The sequence below is a fragment of the Coenobita brevimanus genome, chromosome 57 (assembly GCF_032717465.1).
Source record: "Coenobita brevimanus isolate Jiangsu-jjx chromosome 57, ASM3271746v2, whole genome shotgun sequence".
In the NCBI taxonomy this organism is placed as follows: Eukaryota; Metazoa; Arthropoda; class Malacostraca; order Decapoda; family Coenobitidae; genus Coenobita; species Coenobita brevimanus.
In genome coordinates this window covers 37,478,153-37,495,652 of record NC_137010.1, presented here as the reverse complement: position 1 = coordinate 37,495,652, position 17,500 = coordinate 37,478,153, and the positions used below count along the sequence as shown (strand labels likewise).

The following is a 17,500-nucleotide window of genomic DNA, read 5'->3' as shown; positions in this document are numbered from 1 at the left end:
CCAGGAATAGCTCTTTTAACCTCCTCAATCCCATAACGTTATTTTGATGCCATCCTCGCTGTTTCCTGGTGATTATGTTTACCGTACCTTTTGACAGATTCTCAGAACTGGAGGGATTTGATGAAGCTTTTATATTATCCGCTTCAGTACGAGTCGTTTTCCCTATACATTATCAGATCATGCGTTCGGTGGCCAGAATAATGTAAACATATAATTGAGCTGATGGGGTTCAAAGACAGAGGTCAGGGGTTCCCTGACCTCTGTCTTTACCTTTCCCATCCCCGCCTACCCACACACACTACAGTAACAGCGATAGACAGAGGCAAATCACCTCGAGTTCCGCCACTTCACCCTTTACCCGTCCCTCCCTCCCTTCCACCTCTTTTATCCTGTTATTTCTTCTACCTGCACCACTCTCTTCCTCCCTGTCTTCTCCCATTTCTTTTTTCTCAGATTTTTTCCGTCTCCCCTACCTTGCTTTCTTCTTTCCTTTTGTCCTTCCTCCTTCCCACTTCCTTAAGTTCTTCCAGGTTTGTCTTCCAGTTCACCTCACTTAACTTCTCTCCTCTCTCACTTCCTGCTCTACAACCGCAGCTGGAGGAAAAGGCAACTCGTCCCAGCTCGAATTCGAACAACTGAGGCTCCACTTTTCCTCCGCCCTACCATTTTTCCTCAGCTCTTCGTCCTTCCCTCCTTTCTTCACTCCATCCATCCCTTCTTCTCCTCCTTTCCCACTTTATTCAAATTCTTTCCGTTCAACCTTCTGTTTCTTTCCGCTTTCCTTCTTCATCACTTTCTTCTCTCCCCCTCTCGTACCTTTTCTTCCTCTCTCCCTCCCTCCCCTCATCTCACTCCTTGCCTCACACTGTAGCAACAGCGGTTGGATTAGGTGGGTCATATCAGCAAGAACTCGGATACTTGACCTGAGGCTGAAGTTTTCCCTCCCTTCCGCCCTCCCTCCTTTTCTTCCTCCTTTCCTCCCTCCTCTTCATCCTCCCTATTTCTTCCCTTTCTCCTTTTCTTCACTCCCTTCTTTCTCCCCTTTCTCCCTCATTTTTCCCCTTCCATACTACTTCCTTCCCCACTTTTTTTTTTTTTTAACCGTATCTCATGACACTCTTCCATCCGTCGTACTCTTTTTTTCCAACTTTCCTTCATTCTTTCTTCCGTCTCCCCCTCTGTCCCTCCCACTTTTCCATCCTCCTTCCCTCCCTCTGCCTCACCTCTTGCCCCACACCGTAGCTGCAGCGGTGGGGAAGGGTGGGTCATCCCAGTTGGAAGTCGGACACTTCAAGCTCCAGTCTTCTGTGAACTCCTCTGGCCAGTTCCAAGGGCGCTCCTCGTTGGTTCCAAAGTTGGCAGGCTCATTCATATCCTGCAGGAGAGAGAGAAGTCAAGGGGGTAAAGGTAACAATTAATCCCATATTACCCCCTCGAGGTGCAGGCTACAGGGCCAAGGGTATGTAACCGCAGTCTAGTACATCTAAGGACAGATGACCAGCCTAATTTCCCTGACGACATTACAGTACACAATCGACAAACCTCCATTAACCCATGGTAATATGACCTATACGGGTTCGACTTGATCATTCTAACCACTATACAACTAGGGTGGTAGAGTAACTTATACTTTAGCTTTGACATCAGTAGACGATTTTCTTGAATTTGCAAGGACCTGAATAGGTGAAGATTTTAATGAAAGCTATACAGTATATGACCGCCTCAGATCGGAAAGGTTTCCCTAAAGCTGAATAAAATGTTCTGGCAATGGTTAAGGTGGTTAGCAAGAATTTAGAAAAGAATATGGGAACAGAAGGATAATTGGGTTTATTTAATTATGATTAGCTGAGCTTAGTTTAGTTTAAATTAGTTTTCTTTAGGAGGAATTTACCTGTGGGAAGATCGTTAGGGAAGTTAGACCGTAGTTAAGAAAAAATGTAACTGTTGGAGAAAGGTTACTGCAGTTAAGAGGAGAAACTGGCTGCAGGGAGGTAGTTGGAAAACAGTCTGGAGGAGAAATCTAACTGCGGGAGAGCAGTTAGGGTGATTCTACAGCAGTTATGAGAAATTGGTTTCGACAGAGTGGATTCGGTTGTTAGGAGAAATTTCACTGAGAATGTATGGTTACTCTGCGTAGTCTGTAGTCAGACAGCAATTACGAGGAGAAATTCATATGCGGGAGTGTGGAATGGGTAGTCAGAACAGGTAAGTGGAGAATGTTGCTGCGGATATATATATATATATTTTTTTTTTGTGTCCGACTCCGGGCATAGGCTTCACAGCCTGCTCCCAAGGCCCAGTAGTCCTCCTACATTTCATACACCTCTACATGTCACCATTTCGGCGCTAACACCCACAGTCCATACTGAATACATGCTAGGGCTGTCTCATACAGGATTGGCGTATTGGTATTAGCGGGGGTATTTTTACGACATGTCGGCGGGTCTTCTGGTAGATCAGTAAAGTCTGCTTTTTATTAAATTCAAATCCATAAACTGTTCCCTGCCCCAGCGGGGATTTGAACATGGGTCCGGTAGGACTGCAGACCACCTCTCTACCGACTGAGCTACCGCCTGGTGGTTAGGTGGTTATGGTTACCAAATAGGTTGTAGGAGGGCAGTCAGACAGCAACAAGGGCAAGAAGGCGGGTGGATGGCACATGTGGTGCTGGAGTGTGGGTGCTTAGGGTAGTTACACTGTACCAAGGTCATATGGACCTTGAACTACAACCGATAAGAGGAGAACTTTGACCCGTTGGCAGTGCGAGCGTGGGGGAAGGGATTCCTTAAGCTGAGCAAATTATCTTAAATAAGCTGAAATAAAGCAACTTTTTCTTGATACTTCTTCGTATGAACACTGTCTTGATTGTTTCAGTTTTAGACTAGATGTGTTATGAAATTGGATCGGGTGTTTTTTTTTTTTTTTTTTTACTAATTCTTCCTACGTCCAGACAATTTTTACTTAGAAAGGATAACTTGTGAAGGAATTACCTAAGGCTATCTAACCCCTACAGTTAGAGAAATCTCTCCTAGACTGAACCAAGTCGCCTTGAGACAGCAAGAATAAGCTTAAAATCATTAAAGCGAGGGGATTAAAGGTTAAGGTAAATAATATTTATTAGTTTTGCCAAACCGTTTTTAGTGGCATATAAACAACTTTCTGGGGATAAAACAAAATATAACCAACCCATTTATGACCGGGAAACAATTATGATACTGATGATGATGATGATGATGATGATGATGATGGTGATGATGGTGGTGGTGGTGGTGGTGGTGGTGGTGGTGGTGGTGGACAGGTATTTTGAAGAGCTGTGTCACAGTTACGTTGAAGATTTGTTACAACGGTTATGTCACGGTTTCAAAAAATAGTACTGTGTGTAGTACCTGCATTCTCAGTCACAAGGGGAACGAATTAATTGTTGTTGTTCTTGTTATGGTTGTTGTTGCCCCCGTCTTATCTGACCGTGAGTCTGGTGGACTGCAGGCTGAAGCTGGCCTTCTCCTGCAACCCACCATCCACTTTTCGGGGCAAAGGGAGGAAGCTGAGGGATGTTTATATAACCGAGCGAATCTAGCAACGAAGTGAAGGTGTCCCTCTCCAGCGCCGAAAGGATAGTTAGGGGAAATAAACGACAATGGCAATAGGTTTTGTGACGGTGTTAATAATGTGGTGCAAGCTTCAGGTGATTCTACACTGAGTGACAAGCTAAACTGGTTTCCTATAATCCGGGACCAATTTATTTCGCTGAGTAGTAACCATGTATCCAAACGGATGCCGAGTGATCTAGTGAGTTAAAGCTCCAACCGAATGGGGGCAGTAAGAGTTTCCAGCCAAGGGTGGTTGGAGTTTCCTGCATACATAATGCCACTCAGGGGCTAGCGAAGCTGATCACTCTCATCCAAAATGGTGGGACTGAGTAGCTTAGCCCCTGACCTCTAAGCTCTTAAAAAAAAAAAAAGGGGGGGGGGGTTGGATGAATGACAGACAGGTAATATTATTGTGTCTGTGCAAAGCGGATAAGTGGGTGTGAGTTGTGTGCGAGATGTGGCAGTGTGTGGTGTGGGTGCATCATGACCCGTTGGGTAAGGTGTGCTAGTGTGCGTGATGTGTCAGTATGTGGAGTGTCATATGTAGAAGTGCGGGGTGTGACACTGAGGTATTGACTGTGTGAGATTGCGGCGTATGTTTCCAGCGAAATGGTGTTGTGTGTGTGTGTGTGTGTGTGTGTGTGTGTGTGTGTGTGTGTGTGTGTGTGTGTGTGTGTGTGTGTGTGTGTGTGTGTGTGTGTGTGTGTGTGTGTGTGTGTGTGTGTGTGTGTCTGTGTGTGCGTGATCAGAAAGTCATCACACACACACACACACACACACACACATTGTGACAGTAATCATTATTTTGTGAGGGAGAGTGTATTTACGATAATTAAATCAGAACAGAGTTGAAACATTCGTATCGTTCACTGCAGTCAGAAATTAAAGTTTTGAAAAGTGGGTTCGGTGCAATTACATTTTTAAACAAGACGGGAATCTTTGAAATACGATACTATTTAACCAGTTCAGTAACTTTTCTCTTCGATTATGTCACCAGTTATAGGAAAAATACAGGGTGATCCACAAAGAACACCGTTCTTCCATTCCGCTGATTGATTTCTGGTGTGTTGCAGAGGCGGCGCTGTCAGTGTTATCAGTGTCTATCCTGCATCATTCATCATTTCCAGCTCCCACTACCACATCCACGCCCATACCAGCAGACTGAGACGATTCCACAACTCAGAAGATACCTCAAGGTGAGTGTTTGGTGGAGCGCCTTTGACGGACATTGGATTCTTAGCAACTCAAAATAACCAAATCTAGTGATCCGCATGGAAACGCATCGCTCACGTCCAGTATCAATGAATCTGACTGGATAATGATGCTTCTCTTGTTGACTGTATATGGTTACTGTATTCCGCCAGGTCTATGAGTATCGCGAGGAAGGATAACTATAACAGACAGCAGTAATCCATCATCATCATCATCATCATCATCATCACCATCATCATCGCCTCATATCTCGGTAATTGAGAGAGAGAGAGAGAGAGAGAGAGAGAGAGAGAGAGAGAGAGAGAGAGAGAGAGAGAGAGAGAGAGAGAGAGAGAGAGAGAGAGAAGCATCTCAAACAAGTTACAGCAAATTGGGAGGAGGGACCCAGATGCAGGAAGAGAAAGCCAGAAAAAACAGGAGAAAATTCATCATCAGCATCTTAATCATCATAACCTAATTTCCCTCTGCTCCATGGGACGGACAAGTGGAACCAGAAATAGGAAATCACAGATACTTTATACAAGAATCATCATTATCATCACCATCACCCAATTTCCCTCTATTTCAGTGGGATGGAAGAAATTTAGAGGTAGAGAAAATAAAATGAAGGCAGACGCCGTCAAAAACAAAGCGTTTAATGAAATGGACCACACATCCACACACTCATTACTCAAGCCGTCGAAATTTGTGGCTGCATCATACATGGCATTGCTAACGTAATTGCCACATTAATCAAGATGAAAGTTCCTAGCGTAATTTCGATATTTGTTCATTATCTGTGGAAGAGAGAAGAGAGGGAATAATTACTACGGTTACATCACAGTCATAATACGCAGTCACAATTATTCTACTAGACAATTACAAAACACCATGACTAGCTTCTATCACCACCATCATCATCATCATCATAAGAGTGTACAGGTACCTGTTCTCACGGCTTCTCTCAAGTCGAGTACTCCTGGATGACATATGAATTTCGCCCACAAACACAGCCTTACTAATACATATTTCCACATTCAATTTTCACCCAAGGACATACATGTGTAGGACTTTGCAGCGTCTCCAAAACGTCTTCCGCAGCTTTACCCGTGTGTGTGAAGCATTGGGTGGGGGCGGGTTACTTCTCTTGCGACAGGAAGTGGCGTCCCTCAGCCCTGTGCATCAATTGCCCATCAAGGCCCGTAAAACACGACTGGAACGTGTATAACAGGTGCGTGATAGCCTACTCTTGCAATACACACACACACACACACACACACACACACACACACACACACACACACACACACACAGCCAAATGAACCTATAGTATACTCACGATCCACAGTCCATCAAACTCAATGTCGTTGTAAAGCAAGTGTATCTCGTCGCTCCACCACTCATGGGTCGAGTTGCGGAAGAAGTCGGGGAAAGCAGTACGGTTGTCTGGCCACACCTGGGGAGACGCACTGAGGATTACGGGGAGTAAGAATTATGCGGGAATGAGGATTTGGGGGAGTGGACATTATGGGTAAATGGGGAGGGGAATTATGAATGGGGATGTGGTTTGATAGTGAGAGGAAAGGAAGATTGTTGGGACTTGAGATGAGGTGAAATATGAGGACTGGAGAGCAATAATGGGGTCTTACTGGTGAGTGGGGTACTGATGATGATGATTATGGAGGAGTGGGGAACAGAGATGGCGTTATGAGGGAGTGGGAATCGTCAGAAAAGAGAGTAACGAATGGTTGTGGTAGTGGGTGATGAGATGGGAATTAGGAAGATAGTAGCGACAGTGAAGACGGTTAGCTGCAGCCGTGTGAGGAGTGAGTGTTAGATGAATTTAAGAGGATGAGGATGAAGGAATGGTGACTGTGGTGGAGGGAGCGGAGACAGGGTGAAGGGTGGACTTACGAAAATGAAGGGGTGAGGATAATGGAGGATGGGGGATGAGTAGAGGCCCTGTAAGTAAAGTGAGTGTGGAGATGAGAATTAAGGGTAAAAATGGGAGTGAAATTGAGATTTAAAGATAAATAGGGAAGGAAAAATGGTAGTTACGGGTGAATGGAGGGGGTAGGGGTCGGCGTTTAGGGGGATGATGATATCGGGTACGGGAGAATGGGGGAATGAAGGAGAGGTTATGGGGCAGTAGGGGAGGAGAAAGGGAGGTTACGGAGGAGAAGAGGAGTGGAGTTAGGGTTATGGGTGAGTGCGGGAGGGGAGAAGGGGCAATATATGAATAGTGGAGGGGAGATGGGGTCTATTAGGAAGTGGAGAAAGTTATGAATCAATGGAGAGTATGAGATAGGAGATATGGAGAGTGGAGACGGCCTAAAGTTGTATGGGGTGTGGGGATGGGGTTATGTGGAAACTGGAATAGAAGCTATGGGGAAGATGGTATTTTTTTGAGAAAGGGTGAGTGGGGATGAGAGTTATGGGGAATCAGGGAAGGGAGATAGGAAGCGGAAGACGGTGGTAATGAGGTAGTGTGTAAATGAGATATGACAATGAAGATGAAAGGAATATTGTGTGTGTGTGTGTGTGTGTGTGTGTGTGTGTGTGTGTGTGTGTGTGTGTTTAGACTCTAGGAGTGGGGGAAAATGAATAATGGGTCAGGTGTGAGGGAGTGAAGGAGGGATGCGTAGGTGAAGATTATGAAGGGGGCGTATAATTCATCAGAGAATGAGGTAAAGAAAGTGAAAATAAAATGAAGCCTGCAAGAAGTGAACGAAGGTGCGTATGGATGGAGAGGTGGAAGCGAATGAGGAACAGTGAATGGGTGGTGTGTAAAATGGAGAGGCGTGGGCGAAACGAAGGCTTGGTGGGAGGATGTAGGAGGGAGGGTAATTGGAGAACGGGGTTTGGGGAAAGCAGCAGCGTTGGGTAAAGAAGAACATGTGGGTAGACGGATGACTGAGGGGAAAAGGGAGATGGGGGTTGTAGGAAGGGAAAAGAATGGATAAATAGACAGAAAGAAAAGGCTGAGGAGATTGAGAGAGAGAGAGAGAGAGAGAGAGAGAGAGAGAGAGAGAGAGAGAGAGAGAGAGAGAGAGAGATCATGTTTATGGGGATAAGGAACTGATATATGGAAAAAAGAGTGAGCGATGTTCAGACGAAAGGAGACTGACGACGGGCGATTTAGGGAACGATTAATGTTTGGATAACGAAGACAGATGATGGACGTTATATGACTGAGGAAACTGATAGGAGCATCAACAAGTGGTGGAATGAGAAGGTCTGTCTTGGATAAATGAGGTAGAGGATATGAAGTGGATAATGAAAGAAAAAGTATAGAATTGGAATGAGGGGTCTTGGATAATTGAGGTAGAAGATGTGAAGTGGATAATGAAAGAAAATATATGGAACTGGAAAGTTAAGGTAAAGAATGACAGCTTGGACTGTTGAGGGAGAGGACAACAGTTAGATAAATGCGGAACATGGATAGTGATTTGGGTAGTTAAGGGAAAGGATTGGAGTCTGAATGAGAAGAAAATAATACGTATTGTGTAGCAGCTACCCTATGGAGTCTGAGTTATAAGAACAAGCAAGAGGTGGAGTGGGGGGATTAATGAAAAGAGGCTTAGATGGAAGTGGGTGAGCTGGATATGTTGGACATGGAAAGGCTTCATAGATGGGTAAATACAGAAGAATCGCAGACAGTAATGCAGCATCGGTATGAATGAGATGACGATGGAAGAAGCAACTAAATTATGTTGAGGGTAATACGCAATTTTGAAGTAATTAGGAAGATGATGGATGCATGAACCAAGAAGTCTGTAGAGCATGCTTCAGAATTATTAGATGGGAAATGAATGGTGGAAGCAGGAGCATCTTTTATTGAGGGAGATGGGTGAAAGATAAGAGAATAAGAGGTTTTGACTCCGGGAATGTTTTTGTTTAAATTTTCGGGACGTAGGTAGACCTGAAGACTGATGAGCGAGGGGGCGGGGATGCAGCAGGAGAGATTAGTTAAACTGAGTAGAAAATATGTGTGTGTGTGTGTGTGTGTGTGTGTGTGTGTGTGTGTGTGTGTGTGTGTGTGTGTGTGTGTGTGTGTGTGTGTGTGTGTGTGTGTGTGTGTGTGTGTGTGTGTGTGTGTTAGTGGATGTGTATGGCGTGGTGTTGTAGTATGTGTGGTGTGGTAGTGTGTTTGCCGTGGCAGTGTGTGTGATGGGACTGTGTATAATGTGGCAGTCTGTGTGTGTGGTATGACAGCAGGTGAGGTGTAGCAGTAGGTATGGTGTGCTATAAGGTGTGGTGGAGCAGTGTGTGCGTGGTGTACCAGTGTGGTCTTCTTGTCCTTGTCACCACGGTCTCATCTGGACGTGACTGGATGGACTGCCGGAATCCAATCACATTAGCTAAGTGCTTCCAGGTATCATTCGATGGGGTATTTGCTGAAGGCTCTTCTGTGTTATCAGTGCGGAGCATGGGATGAATAAGTGTGTTGCGATGCTGAGATGAGGGTTTGCGTTACAATGAGGAGAGAGTGTAATCTCAGAGCTGAATTTTTGTCAGGGTTGAAATAAAGAATGTTGATGGCCACATAGTAGTCTGGCTATGTGAATTCATTTCTTTTTGAGATGGATAGGTTATGTGAGACGCTGTTTGGCTGATTTTTTTGGATGCTTGATGGTTGTGTAAGTGTTTATATAGTTGGGTTGAGGAAGAGGATTTTTTTTTTTTTTTGGAGGGGCACTGTGTGCAATATAAAGACGTTATTCATTTTTTACTCGTTTAACGATGGGTAAGGAGACGTGTAGCATATACATATAATTAAGAATGGGGTGGATCCTGTGCAAAACCGATGATCTCTCAGCCTCTCACATTCATGGGCCCTTGATTGGAAATACTTTTGCTTCTTTGTAAAGGTAATCAGTTTTTGAGATTTTTGTGGAGCAGCAGTGTGAGGTGTGAAACTGCCATAGCTCACCTAGGCTTTCACACTATGAACAAAGGAGAAAAAAAATACTTAATATAATACTTAATAAGATCACTTTTCCCAACCCTGCATTTCCCAGTTAGTCACTGTAATATCACACATTCCAAGACAAAATCACGAAATCTCTTACCCCAGCTAACCACTCAGCTTTACACATTCCGGTACACCAATCTAAATCCCCCCGCATACCCTAAAGTCCATACAACTCAGCCCAGCCCCACACATCCCACTAAACCACGTATACACGCACCACACATATATCGGTACCAACCAGAGCAGGCTACAGTCCTACACATCCTCACAAAACACATCCCCCACACCCAACCCTGTAAAACTCTCAACTCGCACATCTCCTCCTAAAACAGGCCCCAGTCCCTCTCATTCTTCTCGAGAATAGACCCAAATCTTACACGCTTCATTCGACTCCCATTTGTCCTTCACATCCCACCCCAATGCCACAAACCTCAGCCAAACCTCACACAACCTAGTTCACACCTGCTACACAGATCCCAAGGGAAAAAACACACCGCACACAAATCGCACCTCAAAACACTCATCACCTAAAAGCGGCTCCAATTCCACCCAACCCACCCCGAAATAAAGTCTAGTCCCACTCATCCCACCCCACCACCCCAGCCCAACACAGCACGCACCCACCCCCATCCCAACCCCACCCCAGTGCAACTCACGTATCCCAGCATAATGTCACCAGCTCCATAATTTTCACTTGGCTCTTGTCCCTCTGGCCACTTAATGTACACGTCCTTCTCCAGGGCTCTGGCGTGCACCTGGTACTCTGTCTCACTCAGCTGCAAGAGATATAGAGATATAGTGTGTGTGTGTGTGTGTGTGTGTGTGTGTGTGTGTGTGTGTGTGTGTGTGTGTGTGTGTGTGTGAGAGAGAGAGAGAGAGAGAGAGAGAGAGAGAGAGAGAGATTGAACACAATAATGACGCCTTCAAGGTTGCTAATGACTGCCAAAAATCGGTGCCTGTCTTTCGCTTTATGATCTCGTGTCTAAAGTAATGAATATGCTGTTCATATCATATAGGGAATTTGTGCAGGGTATTTATCTTCGCTATTAACAGGCATACCGCATTAAGAAAAATTATTAATAAGGAAAGATGTAACGATCAAGAAATCCACTAACCTCGGCATTGATGGCGGGGTCAAGAATAATGATGAACCTCAAGCCTGTTTTTTTGACCTCCCTGATGTAGTCTGGCAGGCCCGCCCAACTGACCTTGTCGTAGGTGAAGTCCATCCTGCGGTCCATGTGGTCAATATCTGCGTACTGCACATCCTGCAAAAATATGACCCAGTTTAATACCTTGCCTAGAAATGCAATAGACACCTGTGCCCGTATTAATAAAAACTCCTAGGAGTAAAAAGTTCCTCTCAAAGTGAAATTTGGCTTCTAACTTCTAGAAGTACTCCTAAAAGTTACTTTCAACTCCTAAGTTTACTCGTAAAATCGCTATAAAATAAAAGTCCTCCACAAGGACTTTTAAGGAGATAGTAGGGCTTTTAGTAACAGTAAACACAGTAGCTGCGTCCCTCAAACACCAAGAGACAAGACAACATAGACCGTGGCTGACAGACACCACCCACCACGCAGAAATTTTCGAGCTCGGAAGGATGCATTCATGAAATATGATGATCAAGAACTTGTAAGAAGGTACCGTTTCGATCGTGAGGGCATCCTGTTTATTACTGATTTAGTAAGAGATGTACTGGAAAGGCCCACACATTGAAACCATCCTCTCACACCCGAGATGAAAATGTTGATACTATTTAGGTACCTTGCAACTGGAAAAATGCAGCAGTGTAATTGTGATGACTTTGGACCATCGCAGCCATCAGTGAGCAATGTGATAACGGAAACACTCTATGCTCTAACTGCTCCACACATTGTTAAGAGTTTTGTGAAGGTCCCTCGTACACTCCCTCCATCCAGTTTCTCTTTCTCCTGAATTTATGTGCAGCCGTGGAATCTTGATATTGTGCCATTGTTGACGGTCACTGTGCCATGTACACACGATGCCCCGATGGCAGCAGGCACGATCAGCTGACCACACGATGTGTTTACATTTTATCCATTTTATCGACATTCGTAAAGAATCATAATATATGATCAAACAGATGTTGTTTCTATATATAAAAGCTAATTTTTCATTTTTAAACTACTTACTGATACTCTAAGGCTTTGTAATGATATTTTTTTTTTAAATATTAAGCAGAGATTCTTTGTGTTGGTAACACTTTATGGTTGGAGCGAAATTACTACTACGAGTCCTCCTAGGAGGAACTTTTAGAAGCACCTTTCAGCTACAACCACTTTTAGTAGTAATTTTAAGAGTACTTCTAGAAGTTTTTATAAATACAGGCCCTGGATTTTAAATCAGACGGTTGCGTGTCGTTGTCTAAAGAAAGACTGATACTTCGGAGAAATTTGTCTGTCCACATGACCGTCGACAGGCATCAGATTAGGCCTTCCTGAACTCTGGTGACTTATCTTTCATTTCAGTCTTGCCATGACGGTGCCATTACCCTAGAGAGAGAGAGAGAGATTTCCAACTAAAGAAACATTCCTAAGTTAAATAAAATAACCTGGGCACAGCAACACGGAAATACAATGTGCATCATTTGATAGAAAAGGATTAACAAACCTAGCGTTTGTTTCATGTCAGCATATATTACGTGCTGTCTAGGACATACTATAATTCAATGCACAGCGCACTTTAAAGGTGTGACAGGTCAGGGTGGTCTAACCTTTTATTTAGCTTCTCCAACCCCAGACCAAATGTATCCCAACCTACACACCCCCATCTCATTTTTTTTTTTTTTTTAACTTTAAAAAAAGTTGTCATAGCGTCCAGAAATTTCACAGTTTACTGTAAATCTGTAGAACTCAACTACGCACTCTGGAAACATAAAAGTATGTATATATTTAAAAGTGTGAAAAAAAAAAAATCTTCACTGGCTGAAGTTATTAAAACATGTGAATCCTTCAGGCTTAGTAGAAAAAACATACACTACAGTGCGACTTCTGGTTTTGCATTTTGTTCATGAGCAATTTGAAACATGGAAGAGTGGTTGAAAGCGCCAAGCACATGTCATGTTGACAGTCGAGGTGGTTCCTATACTCAGATTTTATGTTCAGAAGAGTGGAGAGGCCGGTCTCACATACGTAAGTAGCGATAAAAGTGGGGTAGCAACAAGCCTCGGTTTAATCACGCTTGTCCTAATGCTGCCCACAAGGAGAAGGCCTACAAAAGGTACCGGAGCAAATCCATCCATGAAAATCATCTCTCTCATGCTTCTGCCCAGAATCCTGCTAAGACTGTTCTTCGCTCTGCTATATAAAAATAATTTCATTTATACTAAATGCTCTAAACTCTCCAACTCATGCTTCCCGCTCCTTTCGGTACCTTGCCAAAAGCCTTTCTAACAACTTTACTTCATCATCTTTCCCTCCTCTTTTCCACTCTGATGGCTCTGAAGCTACTATATTTCTTGAACTGATACAGCAAATCTCCTCGCTCAGACTTTCTCTTCCCATTCCGCCTTAAGCGATTTCTGTGGTGTTCCTCCATCACTTCCCTTCCTCTGACTTCCTCGTGGCTGACATTAAAATTTCTTCAATTAATGTATTTTCAGCCATCACTGGCCTCAGTATTAACAAGGCATATGGGCCTGACGGGGTCCCTCATGTTGTTCTCAAGAACTGTGTTTCTGTGCATACTCCCTGCCAAGGTAAACTCTTTCACCATTGTCTATCAACTTGTAGGCTACCTTTCCTTCTTGCTGGAAGTTTGCTATCATTCAGCCTGTCCCGAACAAGGGTGACCATTCCCATCTAACTATCGCTCAATTGCATTAACATCCAGTGTTTCGGTGGTTTTATATTCTATTCTTAACAAAAAGATAAAAATTAAGCATCTTCCCCATCACAACCTTCTTACTTATCGTCAGTACGGGTTTCGCCAGGGACACTCCACTGGCGATCTTCTCACCTACCTTTCAGGTTCCTTGTCATCCTCCTTTCGAGACTTTGGCGAAATCTTTGCCATTGCACTTGACATCTCAAAGGCTTAGGATCGAGTCTGGCATAAATCTTTAATTTCCAAACTGCCCTCTTACGGTTTCTATCCTTCCACCTGTGCCTTGATCTCTAACTTCCTTTCTGGTCGTTCTACAGCTGCTGTTGTAGACGGCCACCGATCTTCTAGAGCTATCAATAGTGCTGTTCCTCAGGGCTCTGTCCTATCATGTCCTATCACCAACTCTTCCTTTATTCATCAATGACCTTCTAATCTGTACATCTAACCCTATCCAGTCCTACGCTGATGACTCCAACCTTCACCTTTCCATTCGCTTCCTGAAGCATCCATCTCAGCAGTTACTTCAACAAACTCAGACTTGGATTATATCTCTGATTGGGATAAACGTAATCTTGTTGTTTTTAATGCATCAAAAACTCAGTTCTTAACCTATCTACCCAACAAAATCTTCCACAGGAGTACCCACTAATGTTTAATAATATCCAGCTTAATCCTGCATCATGCTTAAACATGCTTGGGGTTTCATTCTCTCGGGACTTTTCTTGGAAAGATCACATTACATCTCTTGTAAAATCTGCTTCCAAGAGATTAGGTGCAATTAGCCAACTCCGTGCCTTCTTTACCCCTGCACATTTTTTCTTTTCTTTTTTTAATGCAAGAAAGAAGAAACGAAAGGCCAGGAGCCCGCAAACTGTTCCTTCCAAGAAAAAACAAAAACAATACGAAAGAGAGCCAAATTCAAGATCCGTTCATGTCGAGATGCCTGGACACACTGCATTTGAAAGACTGGAGATCATAAGAAGTAGGAAATACAGGCAGAGGGAGACAGTTCCAGAGCTGACCTGTTGCATAAATAAAGGACTGGGAGTAACGATTAACTCTTGTATTAGAGAGTTGGACAGAAAAGGATGAGAGTTTACTGCTAGACAGGTGCTACGTGCCCATCGTAGAAGTGGAGGAATGCATGCAGACAGTTCAGAGGAACAGTGATCATTGAAGTAGCGATAGAAAAGAGATAAAGATGCAACAGTGCAGTGAAGAGACGGAGGTTGAAGATAGCCAGTAAGAGGAGGAAAGTTATGAGACGAAAAGCCTTCGACTCCATCGTACTGAGAAGAGCTGTATGTGGGGAGCCTACCCACACATGAGAGTTGTACTTTAAACAGGGGCGAATAAAACTCCTGTATAAAGTCAACAACCGTGCAGGGGTAAAGAAGGTACGGAGTCGCCTTAATACACCTAATCTCTGGGAAGCAGATTTTGCAAGAGATGCAATATGATCTTTCCAAGATATGTCCCGTGTGAATGAAACCCCAAGCATGTTTACATAGGATGATGCAGGATTGAGCTGGATATTAGTAAAAAATAATGGGTACTCCTGTGGAAGATTGTGTCGGGTTGATGGGTGTAAAAACTAAGCTTCTGATGCATTAAAAACAACAAGATTATTTTTACCTCAGTCAGAGATACGAGCCAAGTCAGACATTAGGTGTGCCATAGCCTCATCCCTTGTTTGTTGAAGTAACTCCTGGGATGGATGCTGCAGGAACCGAATGGAAAGGTGAAGGGTGGAATCATCAGCGTACGAGTGGACAGGGTTAGATGTACAGCTTAGATGATCATTGATGAATAAAGGGAATAGAGTTGGTGATAGGACAAAGCCCTGAGGAACACCACTGTTGATAGATCTAGGAAAAGAACGATGGCCGTCTACAACAGCGGCTATAGAACGACCAGAAAGGAAGCTATAGATGAAGGCACAAATAGAAGGATAGAAACCGTAAGAGGGCAGTTCGGAAATTAAAGATTTATGCCAGACTCGATCAAAAGTCTTTGAGATGTCAAGTGCAATGGCAAAGCTTTCGCCAAAGTCCCGAAATGAGGATGACCAGGAGTCTGAAAGGTATGTGACAAGATCGCCAGTGGAGCGTCCCTGACGGAACCCATACTGACGATCAAAAAGAAGGTTTTGATTGGAAAGATGCTTTAAAATTTTCCTATGAAGAATTGACTCGAAAACTTTTGAGACACATGATGTTAAAGAAACTGAACGATAGTTAGAGAGTTCGGAATGGTCACCCTTCTCTGTGACTGGCTGAATGAGAGCAAACTTCCAGCAAGAAGGAAAGGTACAAGTTGACAGACAAAGACGTAAGAGTTTACCTAGGCAGGATGTAAGCACAGAAGGTACAGTTCTTGAGGACAACAGGAGGGACTCCATCAGGCCCATATGCCTTCTTAGTATTGAGGCCAGTGATGGCAGAAAATACATCAGCTAAAGAAATTTTAATGTCAGCCATGATGAAGTCTGAGGTGGTTAATGATGGAGGAACAGCACCAGAATCATCTAAGGTGGAAATGAAGGAGAAGGTCTGAGCAAGGACACATGCTTTATCAGTAGAAGAAATAGCTACAGAGCCATCAGAACAGAAAAGATGAGGGAAGGATGATGAGGTAAAGTTGTTAGAAAGGATTTTGGCAAGGTGCCAGAAGGAGCAGGAAGAATTCGAGCTGGAGAGTTGAGAGCATTTAGTATGGATGAAATTATTTTTAGGAGAGCGAAGAACAGACTTAGCACTATTCCAGGCAGAAACATAAACAAGATGTGATTCGTGGGTGGGTTGGCTCCGGTACCTTTTATAGGCCCTCTCCTTGTTGTGGACAGCATTAGAACAAGTGTGATTAAACCAAGGCTTTCTTGCATTAGTCAAAGTATATGAGAAGGGAATGTATGCTTCCATACCCTAGAGAATAACCTCCGTAATGCGCAAGGCACACTCAGATGGCTCCTGGCCATGGAAACAATAATCAATCCATGGAAAATCAAAGAAGTACTGCCTGAGGGCCTCCCAATCTGCGGCTCCAAAGTGCCACAGACGACGATTCTTTGGAGGGTCCACAGGGCGTACCGGAGCGATAGGACAGGTTAAGGTAATAAGACTGTGATCGGAGGAGCCCAACGGAGAGGAAAGATTAACAGTGTAAGCAGAAGGATTAGTTGTGAGGAAGAAGTCAAGTATGTTGGAGCCCTCTCCAATGTGGTCAGGGATACGGGTAGGGTGCTGTACAAGCTGCTCTAGGTCATTAAGGATAGGAAAGTTGTAGGGTTGTTCACCAGGTGGATCAGTGAAAGGAGAGGAGAGTCAAAGGTGGTGGTGAACACTGAAATCTCCTGGAATGGAGATTTCAGAGAAAGGAGAAATGGATAGAATGTGTTCCATCATAGAAGTAAGATAGTCGAAGTTGTTAACTTTATACACGGGTTTCATTCACCCCTGCGTAGAATACAACTCTCATGTGTGGGGAGGCTCCCCAGAAATAGCTCTTCTCAACAAGGTGGAGTGAAAGTTTTTTCGTCTCATTAGCTCTCCTCCTCTTACTGGCTCCCTCCAACTTCTGTCTTTTCGTTTCACTGTTGCATCTTTGTCTCTTTTCTTTCGCTACTTCAGTGTCACCTCTCCTCTGAACTGCCTGCTTGAATCACTTCACCATTACTGCGGGCACGTGGCACCCGTCTAGCAACCAACTCTCATCCCTTTTCTGTCCAGCTCTTTAATGCAGAGTTAACTGTTACTCCCAGTCCTTCATATAAGCAACAGGTCAGCTCTGGAACTGTCTCTTTCTGTTTGTAATTCCTACTGCCTATGATCTCCAGTCTTTCAAACAATGTGTCCAGGCATCGAAATGAACGAATCTTGAATTTGGCTCTCTGTTA

General features: G+C 43.9%; 1 protein-coding gene across 1 annotated transcript in view; it reads right to left on the bottom strand.

Annotated features, from left to right (window-relative positions):
• The window catches only part of LOC145401961 (maltase-glucoamylase-like), a 234,475-nt gene that overhangs the window by 194,674 nt on the left and 22,301 nt on the right, over nt 1-17,500 (bottom strand). Inside the window, exons 8-11 of the mRNA XM_080274065.1 lie at nt 10,872-11,024; nt 10,413-10,532; nt 6,121-6,237; nt 1,224-1,375 (exon numbers count right to left, since the gene is read on the bottom strand). Of these exons, the coding sequence (XP_080130191.1) occupies nt 1,224-1,375; nt 6,121-6,237; nt 10,413-10,532; nt 10,872-11,024 (542 nt within the window). The remainder of the gene's footprint in view (nt 1-1,223; nt 1,376-6,120; nt 6,238-10,412; nt 10,533-10,871; nt 11,025-17,500) is intronic.